This window comes from Melozone crissalis, unplaced genomic scaffold, assembly GCF_028551555.1.
Source record: "Melozone crissalis strain CALT ecotype California unplaced genomic scaffold, PUWL_Pcris_2 ptg000108l_1, whole genome shotgun sequence".
Classification (NCBI taxonomy): domain Eukaryota; kingdom Metazoa; phylum Chordata; class Aves; order Passeriformes; family Passerellidae; genus Melozone; species Melozone crissalis.
This window is the reverse complement of record NW_026535885.1, coordinates 853,115-869,586: the sequence shown is the minus strand read 5'-3', so window position 1 is coordinate 869,586 and position 16,472 is coordinate 853,115. Positions and strand designations below refer to the sequence as shown.

The following is a 16,472-nucleotide window of genomic DNA, read 5'->3' as shown; positions in this document are numbered from 1 at the left end:
CCCAGCTGGAACACGCTCCCTATTAAATTTGATCATAGCAGCCTAAAAGGCAGCACTTGAAGCTGCCAGTCTGCTGCCAGCTTTACCTGTGCAGCCCATATGCCGAGGCTGCTGCGTGCTGCAGGTGGAGCTGGCACTCATTAGCACTCCCCAGGAGCTGGGAGAGCTCTGCTGCTGACGGCAGAGAGCAGGCTGAGCTGTGCGTGAGCCACATGTCTGGGTGATTTCCCTCATGCCAGCCTGCAAAGTTCCTGTGCTCTGGGTGGGAGGCTCAGATTGGGCTGGCAGTGGAGCTTTGGGGCTCTGCTGCCTCCCAGCCTGGTGCAGGATTGATTGTTCTGCTGCTCCTGAGCATCTCTTCAGGCACTGATCACCCTCTGACCCTTCCCTTGGCTGGGGAAATGTGACTTTAGCACCCTGCAAGCACAGGATGGGGGCTGCTCCCTCCCAACCTCGTTCAAGATTGATTGTTCTGCTGCTCCTGAGCATCTCTTCAGGCACTGATCAGCCCCTGACCCTTCCTTAGCTGGGGAAATGTGACTTTAGCACCCTGCATGAACAGGATAGGGGCTCTGCTCTCTCCCAGCTTTGTGCAGGATTGATTGTTCTGCTGCTCCTGAGCATCTCTTCAGGCACTGATCAGCCCCTGACCCTTCCTTAGCTGGGGAAATGTGACTGTAGCACCCTGAAAGCAAAGGATGGGGGCTGGAGCTGGTTTGGGTGTGAAGCTCGGAGGGTGACGTGGTGTGAGTGATGTCCTGTGGCTCATAAATGCATGGGATTCCAGTGGGTCCCTGCTTCCTCTGGAGCTGTGTGGAAATCCTCATCTCCAGGGCCAGGATTGATAGCTGAAGAGTTGGTAACTGCAAAGCAGGGCCAGCAACCTGGGAATGCTCAATCTGCCAGGGTGGGGAAGGGGAAGGGATAGAGCAGGGACTGAAACTGGGGGGAAATTGGTGTTTTGGGCTGATGAAGGATGGTTTGTTGGGGTGTGAGGTGGGGCACAGCACAGGATGTGACCCCAAGAGCCCCATGGATGGCAGCTCCCACTGATGGACAGGGATGAGGACAGGGACAGGGACAGAGCTGCCTGTGACCCTGCCTGGTGGCCTTTGCTGCCCATCAGGGCACGGAGAGCACTCAGGTGTGACCCTTTGACCAATACCTGCAGAGGAGAGTGAGGAAGATTAATGAGGGGAAGATGGGAAAATAACCTTGGCCATGGAGTGGTTTTTGATGAGGTCCCTGAAGTGTAGGTGCAGTGGTTTATTTGGAAAGCAGAGAAAAATGAGGTTGCTCAAAAGCTAATGGACTTTTTTTCCCTAACTCTGCAAGAGAATGTGCTGATACAAAAAGAAATAGATCTTTTCTAATTCCTGAACTGCTTCTTTGTCCCCTCTATCTCTGGCTTCTGCTAACTTGTTGCTCAGATGTAATTTGTTTAGTTTCCCTTAAATAAAGGGAATGTAGTTACTCTGTGTTACAGCTATCAGGTTCCCAGACAAAAAACTCAATAAATAAGGCACTGGCAGGGCTGGAGCTCAGGTCTGGTGTTTGTGCCTTCATCTGCAGTAGGTACCACTCACAGGCAGCTGAAGGACTGTAATGAGCTGATTGTGGATTTAACTGAGCACCTTTCTTTCTCCCTGCAAAGCAAACCCATTTCCCAGTCCCATTTGGATTTTCTGTTTCATTTCTGTCAGCTGGAGCAGTGGTTCCAGCCCTGTCCTGGGTATCCCTGACAGCTGATCCTTGCAGTGGGAGCAGAGTGATTTTCCCCTGGAGCTGGAGTTCATCTCCAGTGCCCATCCCTGGGGTGAGTGCTGGAGGAAATGTTAGGAAATCACAGGTGGGGAATGTTCCTGCACCATTCCAGGGGGGAGATGGATGGATGGATGGATGGATGGATGGATGGATGGATGGATGGATGGATGGCTGCTGCAAAGTGCTTGGGAAGAGCAGAGACAACAGGTTGGATGTAGTGGATAAATTAATTCTTACTTCTCTTGCTTTAAACCCTCTTTCTTTTCATGCTTTGAGGAAAATTCCTCCTGCTTTTTAGGCTGGCAGGAGAAGCTGAAGGCCAGACAGGGAGCTCTGGCCTGAGCCCAGATCCCAGCTCAGGCTCCCAGCCTCTGCTTGTGCCGGGCCTGGAGCGCTCTGCACAGGCAAATCTTGGCTGCAGGGCAGATTTTTCCAGGAGCTGCAGTGATTTTCACAGTTTACTTGGTTGCCAAGATAATCCTGAGCTGTGTGAAACGTCTGTGTGTGGATTTCTCCCAGAATTGGACAGTTTGCCACCAGGCAGGAGCCGTGTGGTGGCGCGGTCCCAGGCAGCTCCCAGGCTTCTCACACACATTTGGGATAAATGTCAGGAGTTCAGGCTGCTCTCCAAGCCCTGTCATGGAGAAAAAGGACCAAAAAGAACAGGAAAACCAGCACTTGGAGATGGTAATTTTTCAGACTCCTGCTGTACCAGGGCACTGGTTTTAATTGAAGCCTTGAGCCCAGCAGAAGCAGGGAAGGGATCTCGTGTTTTCGCCCCTGTACCCCAGGAGTGAAGGTAAACAACCAGAGCCCCTTGGGCCTTGGCAGTTAACAAGTTCATCGTGTTTCATAGAAACTGCATCCTAATTTTTATTCCAAACAAGGTTTCAGCACTAATTTCTGTTTTGACAAACACGATCTGACATAAGAACAGTGGGAGTCAAGACCTTTCATTTTTGATCTGGGTTTACATTGCGCTGATCTAAATTCCTCCCCCTTCTGCTCTTGCCTTTCAGTTGTAAACTCTGTTATTAAAGTTAGCAAAGAGCTGTTTAAACCCCCTGTTCTGTGGCATTTAAAGAGTCCTGCTGCATGCAAGATTAAGTCTGATATCCTCCTAATGGCTCGTGCTGTTCATCCGAGGCGTTGGCACAAAGCGTCACTGTGCGGATTGGAAACGGCTTTGTTGGAAATGAAGGATTTGGTTTCTGTTCACTGAGTCACTTCATCAAGGGCTCTTTGCCAAATGGCAGCACCAGCCCCCTGGGGCTCAGGGCATTAGAGATGCCATTCCCCAAGCTCTCTGCCTGCTGCAGGGCTGGTGGGGTCAGGGTGGGCTTCCCTCCCTCCCTGGGGCAGGCAGTGATGGCAGGCACAGGGTAATGTGACTCTAAATGTGGCTCTAAACAGGGGGGACACAGCACAAGGAATTTCCTAGTGGAAGGCTGGAATTGGATGATCTTTAAGGCCCCTTCCAAGCCCAAACCAGCCTGTGAAAGGATAATTTTATTTGAGCTGAGCCCTGACATCAGGGAGTGCTGGGGATCCTGGTGAGGGTGCTCCCATCTCCTGCTGCTTGGGCATCCTGGTGCTCACCTTCCCAAAGGCACACCCTGAGCTCCTCCTTGGTCCCTGGAGCCCAAAGCAAGGCTGGTGGGACAGGAGGGTCCAGCCTGTGGTCTGGGGGCTTTGCAGGGTCCTTTTCTCCATGCCCAGGCACAGGGAGTGCGGTGGGTCCAGGAGAGCCTTTGGAAGGAGCTCTCCTTCCTGAGGAAAGGCAGTTTCAGACCCCACTCTGAGCTGCTGGGCTGCTGCAGCATCACTTTGGGGGCTTTTTTTGAGGCTCTCAAGGGACAGACTTGCAGCTGGGAGCCCTTCAGGTTTGTCTGGCCTGTGATACTCCACGGTGGCTATTTTGGGAAGAGGGAAGGCAGTGCTCTCCATCCCTCCCAGCACAGCTGCTCCCCTCTGGAAAATCGGAGTTTTGCTAAGCTCTGGGGGCTGCATGGGTGCTGAGCTTAGGCCACTTGTTCAGGTGTTGGGAGAGGCAGGTGCAGGTGAGTCTGGGCTTGGACATGTGGATCCCAGCCTGTAAACACCTCACCCCAAGGTTTTTCATTTGGGGCAGAGTTTCTTCCTAGAGCCTGAGTCATCTCCCACAAAAAAAGAAAAAAAAATTAAGAAAAGAAGAAACAAAAGAAGGCAAAGCCAGCAATGGCAGCTCCTCTCCACCCAGCACCTTTCCCCAGTTGTGTCAATGAAGTCAGTGTTGGTTGGTGCAGCTCCTGGGGTGGGTGGCAGCAGGAACAGAGCAGCCTTTTTGCCCACACTCCTCTCTCCATTCTTCTGCTGCACAAAAGAGCAAATCCAGGGTGGCACAGCTCCTTCAGCTCAGGGAGAGATGAACCTTTGTGTGCTGCCGTCAGCTGCTGCTTCTCCTCCCTGCTCATCTCCCAGGGACAGCTCTGGGCAGAGGCGCTGCCACCAGAGCTGCTGTGGCGCTCAGGAATGTCCCCGGACCCCCTGGATTCCTCCTGAGCTCCCTGTCCTGGTCCCTGGTGATGGTGTCCCCACCCAGCCAGCCTGGGGCAGGATCAGGAGGGGATTTCATGGCACACTTGGGTTTGGGACAGACAGTCTCAGATTTTGGTCCTGCTCCCAGCCCTGGGCGCTTCCAGCAGGGTTTCTCTCAGGGGTTTCTTGTGAGGGTTTCTTGGTTCCTGCTGTAACACTCCCTCAGAGCCATGCTGAAACCGGCAATTTGGAGATGAGGGTGTCAGCAAGAGTCAGGAGTGACAGAGAGGGTTTGGTTTGGTTTGGAGCTGCCTCCCCTTTGATTGCAGCCCTCCCAGCCTGATGTGCAGGTGCAGGGAGGGGCTGGTGCTGTGACAGAGCTGGCAGGAGCTGGCAGGAGGTGTCACCACCCTGCCAGCTGGGCGTGTTGGTGCTGCCCTGAGCTGCTGGGCTGTGCACACACCAAATCCTCACAGCTGCCCCTGCAGCTCCCTCCTGCTCTGAGCAGGCAGGAGGGAAATGTTCCCCTGGCACAGAAATCACAGGCTGGGGCTCAGGGGCTCTCTGGGTGCCCTCTGTCCTGGCCAGGGCAGGGCTGGCACAGCCCCTCCTGGCCTCAGAGGGCTCTGGGGCTGCAGGAGAGGAGTCCCTGAGCATCTGCAGCTCCTCAAAGCTGCTGCAGAAAAAAGGGAACACGGCCCAGCCCCTGGTACAGAGCACACAGCCCCAGGTTCCTCTGATGATGCACAGGGTGAGGGAATATTTAAAACAAATGTTTAACATGACACAAAGGCAAAGCAGCAGGGAGTGAGGTTTGCCCTGCACTCTGTCAGACACAGGCAGCAGAGCTCCCAGTCCCCAGAGTTAAAGGCCCGACTTGCTAAAAACATAAAAGGCTCTGTCAATCCCAGCAATGTTCCTCACTTCAATTAATCATCCCAGAAAATGGTGAGTTTGTTGTCTCTTTGTCTCCGTTTAGCTTGAGCAAATCCAACTTTTCCTCGTTGTCTCTCTGCAGATTATGGAAAGCTTTTGTTGATTATATCATCAAATTGAGGCGAGCCCAGCAGTGTGATTTTCCTCTCAGAGTATCACAGCAGCAGCTGTGCCTCAGGTGCCACTGCCCTTCCTTCCCTGCTCAGATGCTCTCCCTGCTAACAGGGAAGTGTATAAAAACCACATAATCATTAATATTGAAGAGTCGTTAGGGCTGATGAAAGCAGCCCTGCCTGCCACGCTGTTGTTTTCCATGCTCAGTGCTTTTGGCAAACCTGCCATGCCCACTTCAGCCCAGCTGATTTTCAGAGCCCACCAGTTGATCCAGTGCCTGTCTGACTCCATCCACCCTGTGCTCCTGGAGGTGGCTGCAGGGAGATGGCCATTGCCCAGCCTGCAGGAATAAATGCATTTCTGGAGGCTGTTTGTGCCTCCCTGCTCTCCCCCAGCCCTGCTTCTGATGCAGACAGCATCCCAAAGGCAGCAATCCGTGGTGGAGCAGCAAAGTTCCTGCCTGGGTTTTCATTAAAGCAGTGATGTGCTGCCTGGCTGAGGAGTGTCAAAACTGCAATCTTGGAGCATCAACAAGACAAGGCAGGATCCTTCCCTAGGGGGGAGGAAGGCTGAGAGGGGGAAGGAGCCCGGGATGGGTGATCTGAGCCCTTGTCTGGGTCACATCAGAGTCAGAGCCAGTCCCTGTGTGCCTTGGAGAGAGCTCAAACTCTGCTGGGCCAGGGCAGGGCTGGGAACAGGGCCAGGGCTGCCCTTGGGGCTGGGGGCTTCAGGTGTGGGCCCTGAGCTGTTCCTTGGCGAGTTCTTGTAGCCACGACATCTTCTGAAAAATCCTTTCCTTAGGATTTATATTTCCTGAGAAGCTGGGAGGAACAAAATGCAAACAATGATTATCTGCTGCTGTGGGATGTAACAGGTGCATCTGGGATTGGTCTCATGTGCTTGTTTCTAATTAATGGCCAATCACAGTCAGCTGTTCGGACTGTCTCAGTCAGTCACAAGATTTTATTATCATTCTTTTTCTATTCTTAGCCAGCCTTCTGATGAAATCCTTTCTTCTATTCTTTTAGTATAGTTTGAATATTATATATGTATATATATATATAATAAAAATATATATAATATTAGATATATAATTAAAATAATATTTTATATATAATAAAATTATATATATTAAAAATATATAATAAAAGAATGTAATATACATAATAAAATAGGTAATAAAATAATACTATGTATATAATAAAAATAATCATTATATTATATATTTTATTATATATTAATATAATGTTTATCCTAAAATATATAATATAATAATATATATAATACATATCACAAATATAATATATAATATATATTATTATATATATTATATCATATTATATATAAAATATATATGATATATATATATAAATATTTTTAAAAAATATATATATATTATAATAAATCAAGCCTTCTCATCTCTTCCCTAATTCTAAGACCCCAGCAAACACCACCACAAGTTCTTGCAGAGCTCAGCATCCTTCAGCCCTGTGGGAATGGTGTGTGCAGGGCTGAGCAGCCCGGCTGGAAGGTGCCCCCAGGCCCCCCAGCACAGGTTCTGGGAGCTGCTGTGCCCGTGCCAGCCCCCAGGCTGACTCAGAGCTGTGCTTTCATCCCTCTGCTGTGTTTGTGCCACACAGGAGGCCTCCGAGGAGCAACTGTGATCGACGCCTTGGACACCCTGTACATCATGGAGCTCGAGGAGGAATTCCAGGAAGCCAAGCAGTGGGTGGAGAAGAGCTTTGACTTGAACGTGGTGAGTCAGCTGCTGGCAATGCCTGCCTGTGCCACCTCAGCTGCCAGCCCTGAGCACAGGCCTCCCCACGGCTCTGGGGGGGAAGGAACCACTCAGCTGATTCTTCCTAAGGCAAAGGGGCAGTGCAGGGGCAGGCCCCAATTTGCAGCAGGGGCCAGCAGATCAGCCCCACCTGGCTGACCGGGTTCAGTGTTTGATGGTTCTTGCGTTCTGCTCTGGGTTATGGAAACACTCACTGTCACATACTCCAAGGAAACGTTGCTCACTAAAGAACAAGTTCTGTTTCATCTCAGGTAAATGTCTGCCTGTCATAAAACGAGATTTCCTTATTAAATTTCCTTATTAAATTAGATTAGGGTTGTAAACCCAGCTGCCCTTGTCTGGGCCCTTTGTTGGTGTCACTGCTGGGACCTGGTGACACCTCAGCAGCACAGGGGGAGCACAGGGGAGCCAGGGTTTGGAAGGAAGGGCATCATCACCTCTGGAAACAGCCAGGGCTGCTTCTCCCTGGGGCTGCTGGGGCTGTGCTGGGCTCTGGTGCAGGGCTGGCAGCTGAGGATGCTGTCCCTCCTGTGCCCCTGCATCCCTCACCCCCAGCTGATGGCATCTCCTCGGTGTCACACAGAGAATGTTTAAACCAAAGTGCAGCTTAAACTTGTATTTGTTTAGTGCCAGCCTAGTTGTTGTGAGGAATGGTTCTCCCACGGGAACAATGCCTGCAGCTGCCTTTTCAGAGAAGCATCGTTTGGGAGGGCACCACTGGCGTTCGTGGATTCATAAAAGGCAGCCCACATCTGATAAATGTGGTGAATGGTCTCAGTCTGTTACTGAATCGATAAACAAGGGACAAAATCAACTGGGAGATAATTTATCTGGATTTCATAAAAGCTTTTAATCTTGGCCTGCAGAATAGATTGATCTGTAAAGACAGGAGTGAATGCTGTGGATTGATCAGTGGAGTCGGGGAGCACAGCAAGGGAGGCAGGGGGAAATTAATTCAATATTGCCTCTCCACAAGGAGCTCTCACAGTGCAGAAGGGCAGGACAGGGACTGCAGGACCCACGAGCTCTGCTGGACACTGAGGGCAGTGATCTGCCTGACGTTGTGCTGGGGGAAGTTCAGGCTGGATTAGAGCCCCAGGAGCTCTTGGACAGTGCCCAGGGATGCCCAGGGTGGGGTTGTTGGGGGTCTGGGCAGGGCCAGGGTGGTGCTGGTGGGTCCCTTCCATCTCAGGAGGGTCTGTGATTGTGTGATCTGCCCTGCCTGCCCCAGGTGCTGCCTCTGGTGGTAAATGGGGCAGTTTGGGTGTTTCCCTTCCCTCCAGGCTCCCCCTGTCCCTGCAGAGCAAACAGAGACCTGGGAGATGGGCACAGGGCTGGGGCTGTGCTGCACTCAGGGCTGTCCTTTGTCTTTGCAGAATGGAGAAGCTTCCCTGTTCGAGGTGAACATCCGCTACATCGGGGGGCTGCTGGCCACCTACTACCTGACTGGAGAGGAGGTGGGTCCCCAGAGTGTCCCCACAGCAGCTTGAGTCTCCCCACAGCTCCTGGAGTGTCCCCACAGCTCCTGGAGTGTCCCCAGAGTGTCCCCACAGCTCCTGGGGTGTCCCCCCAGAGTGGCCCCACAGCTCCTGGGGTGTCCCCACAGCACCTGGAGTGTCCTCCCAGCACCTGGAGTGTCCCCCCAGAGTCTCCCCACAGCTCCTGGAGTGTCCCCACAGCACTTGGAGTGTCCCCACAGTGTCCCCACAGCTCCTGGAGTGTCCCCACAGCACCTGGAGTGTCCTCCCAGCACCTGGAGTGTCCCCCCAGAGTGTCCCCACAGCTCCTGGAGTGTCCCCACAGCTCCTGGAGTGTCCCCACAGTGTCCCCCCATCCCCAGGAACCAGCTGAGAGCCCTGCCCTGAGCATCAGATAATCCCCCCTCTTAACAACAGGCTAAACCCATCCTTTTTGTGAATATGGAAATGCCACTAATGTTCCCTTAATTAAGCCTCGAATAATTACCTTGCACACACCGTGCACGGCTCATTTGCCAGGGATCTTCCCTCCCTCCTGTGGGCAATTGTAGCCAGACACGTTTGCAGTCGGACACATTGCTCCCCGGGGAAATGCCATTTGCAGAGGAGCTTTGTCTCTGTGCTTGTTCCTCGAGATTCCATCAGACATCATCCCAGATCCTGCCTCGGGCTAAGGAGGGCACTGGGAGGGGCAGGGGCTCCCCACATGCCCCTGGAGCAGGAATTGCTGAGCTGGGGTGCAGGGCTGGGGTCTCAGCCCCTGGGGTGGATGTGGAGCCCTGGCTGAAGCAGAGATCTCATCTCCACTGCCCTTCCTGGGATGGAATTTTTCATCTCTAGGGAGATGAGGAGGTTATTAATTATTACTAACTCTGCCCTGGGAGTCTGAAACTCTGGTTCCTGGGCAGTTGTGTGAGGACTGGCCCTAAATGAGAGCTCATTAGCCCCAGCACAGAGGTGGGATGGCTCCTGCACAGTGACACCACTGACCCAGAGCAGCTCTCTTCCTTCAGCTGTATCTCAAATGTGTTCCAGGAATGGTTTCTCTCTGGGATTTCCCTCCAGGGAAAACCCTCAAAGACTCAGTGCCCCGACTCAGAGTCTGTCTCAGTGACAACTTCAACGGGCTTCAGATCCACAGAGCAAAGAGAAACCACATTAAAGCATCAAACTCCAGCAGTGACCCCTTGGAGCCCCATCAGCAGCTGGGGCAGTGCCTGTCACTTACCCAGTGCCACTGAAAGGCAGAACCCAGTCCCTGCTCCTGCTTTCCCCTCTGAACCAGCCCCCTGTTTCCCTGTGAGAGTATCAAAGGTCTGGGAGCCCACAGGAGGGCTCAGCTTTCCTCAGTGCTGTATTTTTAGAGCAATGAGTTCCTGCTTTCTGAGAGCCACCACCACGGGGCTAGAGGTAAAAGGCTTGTGCTTTATCTCCTAAGTCACTTAGAGGCTTCTCTTGATCAGGACTAATCTCTGCAGCGAAGATTAGTGCTGGTATCACTCTGTCCCAAAATAATTGTGTGTGCTTGCTTTGTGCTGCAAGGCACCATAAGCTGCAATTTGAGTGGAAAGCCCAAAACTGAGGCATTACCAGTGCAAAAGGAGCAGCTTAGCCATGAAGCCACCAATCCTTCTTGGCCAGGAGCTGCAAGGAGAGGATGGCTGGTTGCAAATCATGTTTTTTACAACAGGAGATGAAAACAAACTCTGGGCAAGCCCACGTTGTAAATGCAGCAGCGCTTCAGCCCAGGAGGATTTCTGATTTCAGCTCCTTGTGTTCTTGCCATGCTGGGAGTGGGAAGGATTTGGGGAGCACTCTGGATCAGCTCAGATCACAGGTGCTGCTGTGAGCTGCTCTGGTGCAGGCTGAGGCTTTGGGTGCTGCTTTAGTGCAGATTTGAGAGGAAATTCAGAGATGTCCAAGTTCAGTGAGACTTTTGGTTCAGATTTTTTGTGCAAGGCACAGCGCACCTGGAGCAGGGGCTCTGCAGCACCTACAGTGTTTTATAACTGTATGTTTGGAAAAGGGGATGAGGGAGAATCCTCTGTGACTCCTCCCATCAAATATTTATCCTCCCTTTTAACAGGTGTTCAAAAGCAAAGCTCTGGAACTTGGAGAGAAACTTCTGCCAGCCTTCAACACCCCCACTGGCATCCCCCGTGGAGTCATCAACCTGGGCAGGCAAGCACAGCCTCAGCTGCATTTCCTTTATTCTGGGGCTGGGAAGGAGCAGGGGCAGCAGCAGCAGCTCCTCAGAGCTGTCCCCTCTAGGGCAGATTCCTCCAGGTCACTTGCTCTGCCAGCTCAGACCCTGGCACAGATTGCAGTGACTCAGGGCAAACCCAGCTGTGTTTTATTCATCAATTTGGGGCTGGGCACATTTCTTCCTCTGCCTCCTGACAGAGCTCCCTGCTGCAAGAGCATTTTCCTCATTCTCAGGTTCTGTGAAAGGTGATTTTCTACTCTGCTCATAGCAGGGATTTTTGCGGTGTGCCCAGCTAGCTTCATGTGAATTCATCCAGGAAAAATGGATTTAAAAATTGGGAAAACTGGGCGAGGGAGTGGATGGGACTGGGAAACAGAACACAGCACTCAGCCTCAGCCAGGCTCTGTCCTTTCTCAGAGCCAGAATTCAGGTTGGTGATGTTCTTATGGCCAGCTGAGTTCAGTCAGTCCCTCCCTGCCAAAGGTCTGGCAGCACTGCCCTGCTGCTCCTGCCTCTCCTGGCTGACAATTCCCTGCCAGGCAGGATTTGGATTTGCTGCTTCTGATGCATCCAAACAAATCCACGGGTGAGGGCTGCAGGAAATATGGGTTAACAAAGCCTGTCATCCTCACCTCTTGCGAAACCCTCAGAGTCATTTTCCAGCCCTTAGCCCAAATCTCCTCCTTGGCTCTGCGAGCAAAAGACTTGCAAGCGTTTGGCTCACGCTGCTGCGTTGCTCAAATATCACTGTCAGCCCTAAGCTGTCTGATGTGCTCCTGATCCCGGGGAAAACTGGAGCCACCAGCAGCTCTGTAATTGTCCTTTTTTACAGCGCAGACATCCTGCTTGCTCTGGGCCTGATAAAGGCTCTGCATAGACTAACCTTTCACAGAAATGCCAAACCCTCCCCTGCCCTTTGTGAAGACAATTGAAGCAGCCTCTGTCTGCCCAGACATTCCCAAAATGTTTTGCTGATGACCTTGAGTGAGAGCAGGGAGAATCGACAGAACACCCAGGCCATGGCAGAGCCCCCACTGCTCTGGGACTGCAGTGCCAGCTGATTTAGGAGCAGGCATGGAGGGAGCTGCACCCACAGCCTGTGAGCCCCCGGGGAATGGGAGTTACTCACTGTGCAAGGGGAGGGCGAGGTGAGGCTGTGACACCACACTGACCCAAACACCAGGGCCAGAACGAAGCCCAGAAGGGTTTTGCCACGAGGAATTCTCTCTCCAGTTCTGCTTTTGCAAGGATGTGCTAATCCCAGAGAGACCTCAGCATCCCAGAAGGAGGAGGAGGAGGGTCCTGCAGTGTGTGTGGGCCTTGCTTGGGGATGGGTTAAAAGGGACGTTCAGAAATTTGAAACCAAAACCCCCCCTTGGCTTTGAGTCAGTTCTGCACATTCATTTTCCAGGGCCCAGCACAGCCACCCCCCCAGCTCTGCCAGAACCAGCTGCCTTTATCTCTTGCTGTCACCTTTCCTCTGGGGTCCCCTCTCTGCTGGAGAGTTTCCTGTGGCTGCCTGCTGTCCCCTGTGTCCCATCCCACACTCCTGCTTTCCATCCTCCTGCTCCATCCTGCCACAGCTTCAGCTGCTGCCCTGTGCTCTGCCCTGTGAGCTCTCCTGTGCTGCAGCCCTTCCCTTCACATCTCCCCAAACCCTCTGTATTCCACAGTTTCCCTCAGCATCCTCTCCTGGCCTCTCCCCTGACCTGCCACTGGTTTTGCTGCTTTGGATCCCCACGGGGGAAGGACAAGATCTGACATTCCAGAGCCACTTATCTGGGAGATAAAGGAGGTTCTGGGCATGTTCCCACCCCTTGGAGGCCAAGGTCCTTTAAACAGTGACTTCCTCTGAGCAGCTCTGCAGGACTGGGCACTGTGACCACACTGCCTGTCGTGACCAAACAGCCAGCTCGGGACCTGCCACGTTTTCCTCTCCATCACAGCAAGGGAAACTTCTTTTTTTTTTCCTCTTTTCATGCTCAGGATCATTAGTTTTAACCTCTGTAAACAACAAACCCTCCTCTCTCCAGCCAAGCTTCCCGGCGCCATCTAGTGTCACCCCCACCTGTCCCTGTCCCTGTCCCCTCCCCGGGACTCACTGGAGCCACCACAGCTCCGGGGCAGCACCCACAGGGGCTGCTGTGCTTACAGCCAACCCTGCATCCTCCAGGATTGTCCTGGGATGTTTTATCCCAAATGTCTGTGTGGGGCAGGGTGCAGCGCTCCTCCAAAGCTGTGTGGGGCAGGGTGGCAGCGCTCCTCCAAAGCTGTTTGGCAGCTGAGCTGTTCAGGAGGGATTCCTCTCCCACACAGAAATGCAGTTTGTGCAGTCAGTGTGTTAGCCCAGTCCTAAAGAACCTCTGGAAAGTCACAGCTCAGTGACACTGGAACTGCTGTTGAAAATCTGTGTGTGAGTCCTAAATATGTGTGTGTATCCTAAATCTGTGTGTCTGTCCTAAAATCTGTGTGTGTGTCCCAAATCTGTGTGTGTGTCCCGAATCTGTGTGTGTGTCCTGAATCTGTGTGTGTGTCCTGAATCTGTGTGTGTCTGTCCCCTAAATCTGTGTGTGTGTCCTAAATCTGTGTGTGTGTCTGTCCCAAATCTGTGTGTCTGTCCATAATCTGTGTGTCTGTCCTAAATATGTGTGTGTGCTAAATCTGTGTGTGTATCCTAAATCTGTGTGTTTGTCCTAAATCTGTGTGTGTCCTAAAACCTGTGTGTCTGTCCCCAAATCTGTGTATGTCTCCTAAATATGTGCATGTGTGCTAAATCTGTGTATGTCCCCTAAATCTGTGTGTCTGTCCCAAATCTGTGTGTGTGTCTGTCCTAAACCTGTGTGTCTGTCCCAAATCTGTGTGTGAGTCTGTCCTAAATCTGTGTGTGTGTCTGTCCCAAATCTGTGTGTGAGTCTGTCCTAAACCTGTGTGTCTGTCCCAAATCTGTGTGTGAGTCTGTCCTAAATCTGTGTGTGTGTCTGTCCCAAATCTGTGTGTGAGTCTGTCCCAAATCTGTGTGTCTGTCCCAAATCTGTGTGTGAGTCTGTCCTAAATCTGTGTGTCTGTCCCAAATCTGTGTGTCTGTCCCAAATCTGTGTGTGTGTCTGTCCCAAATCTGTGTGTGTGTCTGTCCTAAACCTGTGTGTCTGTCCCAAATCTGTGTGTGAGTCTGTCCTAAATCTGTGTGTGAGTCTGTCCTAAATCTGTGTGTGTGTCTGTCCCAAATCTGTGTGTGTGTCTGTCCTAAACCTGTGTGTCTGTCCCAAATCTGTGTGTGAGTCTGTCCTAAATCTGTGTGTGTGTCTGTCCCAAATCTGTGTGTGTATCTGTCCTAAACCTGTGTATCTGTCCTAAATCTGTGTGTGTGTCTGTCCCAAATCTGTGTGTGTATCTGTCCTAAATCTGTGTGTGAGTCTGTCCTAAATCTGTGTGTGAGTCTGTCCCAAATCTGTGTGTGAGTCTGTCCTAAATCTGTGTGTGAGTCTGTCCTAAACCTGTGAGTCTGTCCCAAATCTGTGTGTGAGTCTGTCCTAAATCTGTGTGTGAGTCTGTCCTAAACCTGTGTGTCTGTCCCAAATCTGTGTGTGTGAGTCCTTTCCATGCCCCAGTGACCCCTGGCCAAGGCAGGGCTGCCCTGGGCAGGCTCACCCCAGGCTCTGGCTGTTTCCTGGCACTGAGGGCTCCCTTTCCCTTTTCTCTCCTTGCAGTGGCATGAGCTGGAGCTGGGGCTGGGCATCTGCTGGCAGCAGCATCCTGGCAGAGTTTGGGACGCTGCACCTGGAGTTCCTGCACCTCTCCGAGCTCTCTGGCAACCCCGTGTTTGCAGAAAAGGCAAGTGGGCCCAGCCTGGCTCTCTGGGGTGGCCCCTTCATCCTCCTGGGGCTTTTCCCCGTGTGGGTTTTACCCAGAGAAGGGCACATGCAGATCCCTCAGGAGCCTGCTTTGAGGGACGCAGATTGTTCCAGGCAGAGCCCAAAGGGAAATGGGGCTGGTCCAGAGTGCCACAGTGGGGTATAAACAGACAGGATTGCCAAAAAAAACCCTCTAAAATTCTGCTTTTCCAAGAGGTGTCCAGTGCAGGTCTGTCAGCTGAGAAACAAGGAGGGGATTTGAAGGAGAGACAGGGAAAAATAAAAAAAGAGGAGGAAGAAGCTGGGAGAGCAAAGTGGAGCTGGGATGGAGGGGATGGAAAGCAGTGAGGGTGGGGTGAACCATGAGTGTCAGAGGAGGGAAAGCAGAGGGTGAAGGGAAACAGGAAACCCTGGGAACTCTGTGGGGAGATGAGGAGAGGCTGGTGATGTGAAACAGAGACAAGGCTGAGGTTCCTGAGGACAGGATAATGACAAATTGCTGCCAGGGAGGGGCAGCTGAGGAGAGGCCAGGAAAGGGAGCAGGGTGAGGAAATGGAGGGAGGGGAGAGAGGAGGAAACGCTGGGGATGCTCTGCTAAAAACCAGAACTGCATCCTCATTCTGGGTTCAAACCGTGGCATTCTGAGCCAGGGGCAAACCTCTGTCCCCAGCCTGGGAGATTTTCCTCTTCTCCTCCTAAACCTGTGGAGGGAAAAGGGCAAAACCTTTCTGAGGGACTCTCCTGGGCTGGTGTGCGCACAGAAAATGGAGCACAGCCACCCTGAGAGGGAAATGTGGGGTGGTGTGAGCTGTTAGAGCCCACAGCAACTTCCCAATAATTTCTGTGGGAAATTCCTGCAGGGGAGCAGATCAACTCCCAGCTTGGAACCTGGGTGATTTTAGCAGGAATTAAAGCCCATCTGTGTCTTTTATTCAAACCTGTCATGAATATGCCAAGCTCCTAAACTCCAGTAAATACTATGGAGACTGGCAACTTCCTTGGAAGCACTGGCTGAAGGCTGTAGCCAGCTTTTGGCGTGCAAATTGTCTGATTTTGTAAAAGGTTTAGGGCAAATTAGCTGCTCTGTAGGTTATAATAGAATATTTATGCTGCATGGAATTTAACTGGGTCCCTTAAGGGAAAGGCCTGTTGGATTTAATGGGGGTGAAGCCCAGGGAGGCTTTAGAGAGTTAAGTGCTGGCTGTTCTGGGGTATTAAGGGAACTGTCTCTTGTTGAAATTAAAGGCCCCAATTCATCACATTAAGTGACCACATGGTGAATTTAAGTGCTGTGTGAGTCACTCATCCCTGCCACTCCTTTCCCTTTGGATCATCGAAAAAATCACCCCTGGCATGGCTCACATCTCCCATTTCCACCCAGATCCCCAAGCACAGAATCAGATTTGGGTTTGGAAGGGACCTCAGAGCCCCTCCAGTGCCAGCCCTGCCATGGCAGGGACACTTCCACTGTGCCAGGTGCTCCAAACCCCAATGTCCAGCCTGGCCTTGGGCACTGCCAGGGATCCAGGGGCACCCACAGCTGCTCTGGGCACAGGGAGGAATCCCATCTAACCCTGGCCTCCTTTACCTTGGGGCCATTCCCCCTCGTCCTGTCACTCCACACCCTTGGGGAAAGTCTCTGTGCAATTCCCTGTAACCCCTTGAGGTGCTGGAAGGACAAAATCTCCCAGGATTGCATCTGGACCTGGCAGTGAGCTGAGCTGGGGCTTTGCAGGGTTCCCAGAGCCATTTCTGAGATAAGGGTTGAAATAAGAGCCTCACCCTTCCTGAGCTGTGTCCCTGGGCTG

The 16,472-nt window shown here is 52.1% G+C and overlaps 1 protein-coding gene across 1 annotated transcript in view; it reads left to right on the top strand.

Annotated features, from left to right (window-relative positions):
• MAN1C1 (mannosidase alpha class 1C member 1) overlaps positions 1–16,472 on the top strand; it is a 50,950-nt gene that overhangs the window by 28,936 nt on the left and 5,542 nt on the right. The window contains exons 3-6 of the mRNA XM_054292374.1: positions 6,972–7,087; positions 8,506–8,586; positions 10,694–10,788; positions 14,521–14,644. Of these exons, the coding sequence (XP_054148349.1) occupies positions 6,972–7,087; positions 8,506–8,586; positions 10,694–10,788; positions 14,521–14,644 (416 nt within the window). The remainder of the gene's footprint in view (positions 1–6,971; positions 7,088–8,505; positions 8,587–10,693; positions 10,789–14,520; positions 14,645–16,472) is intronic.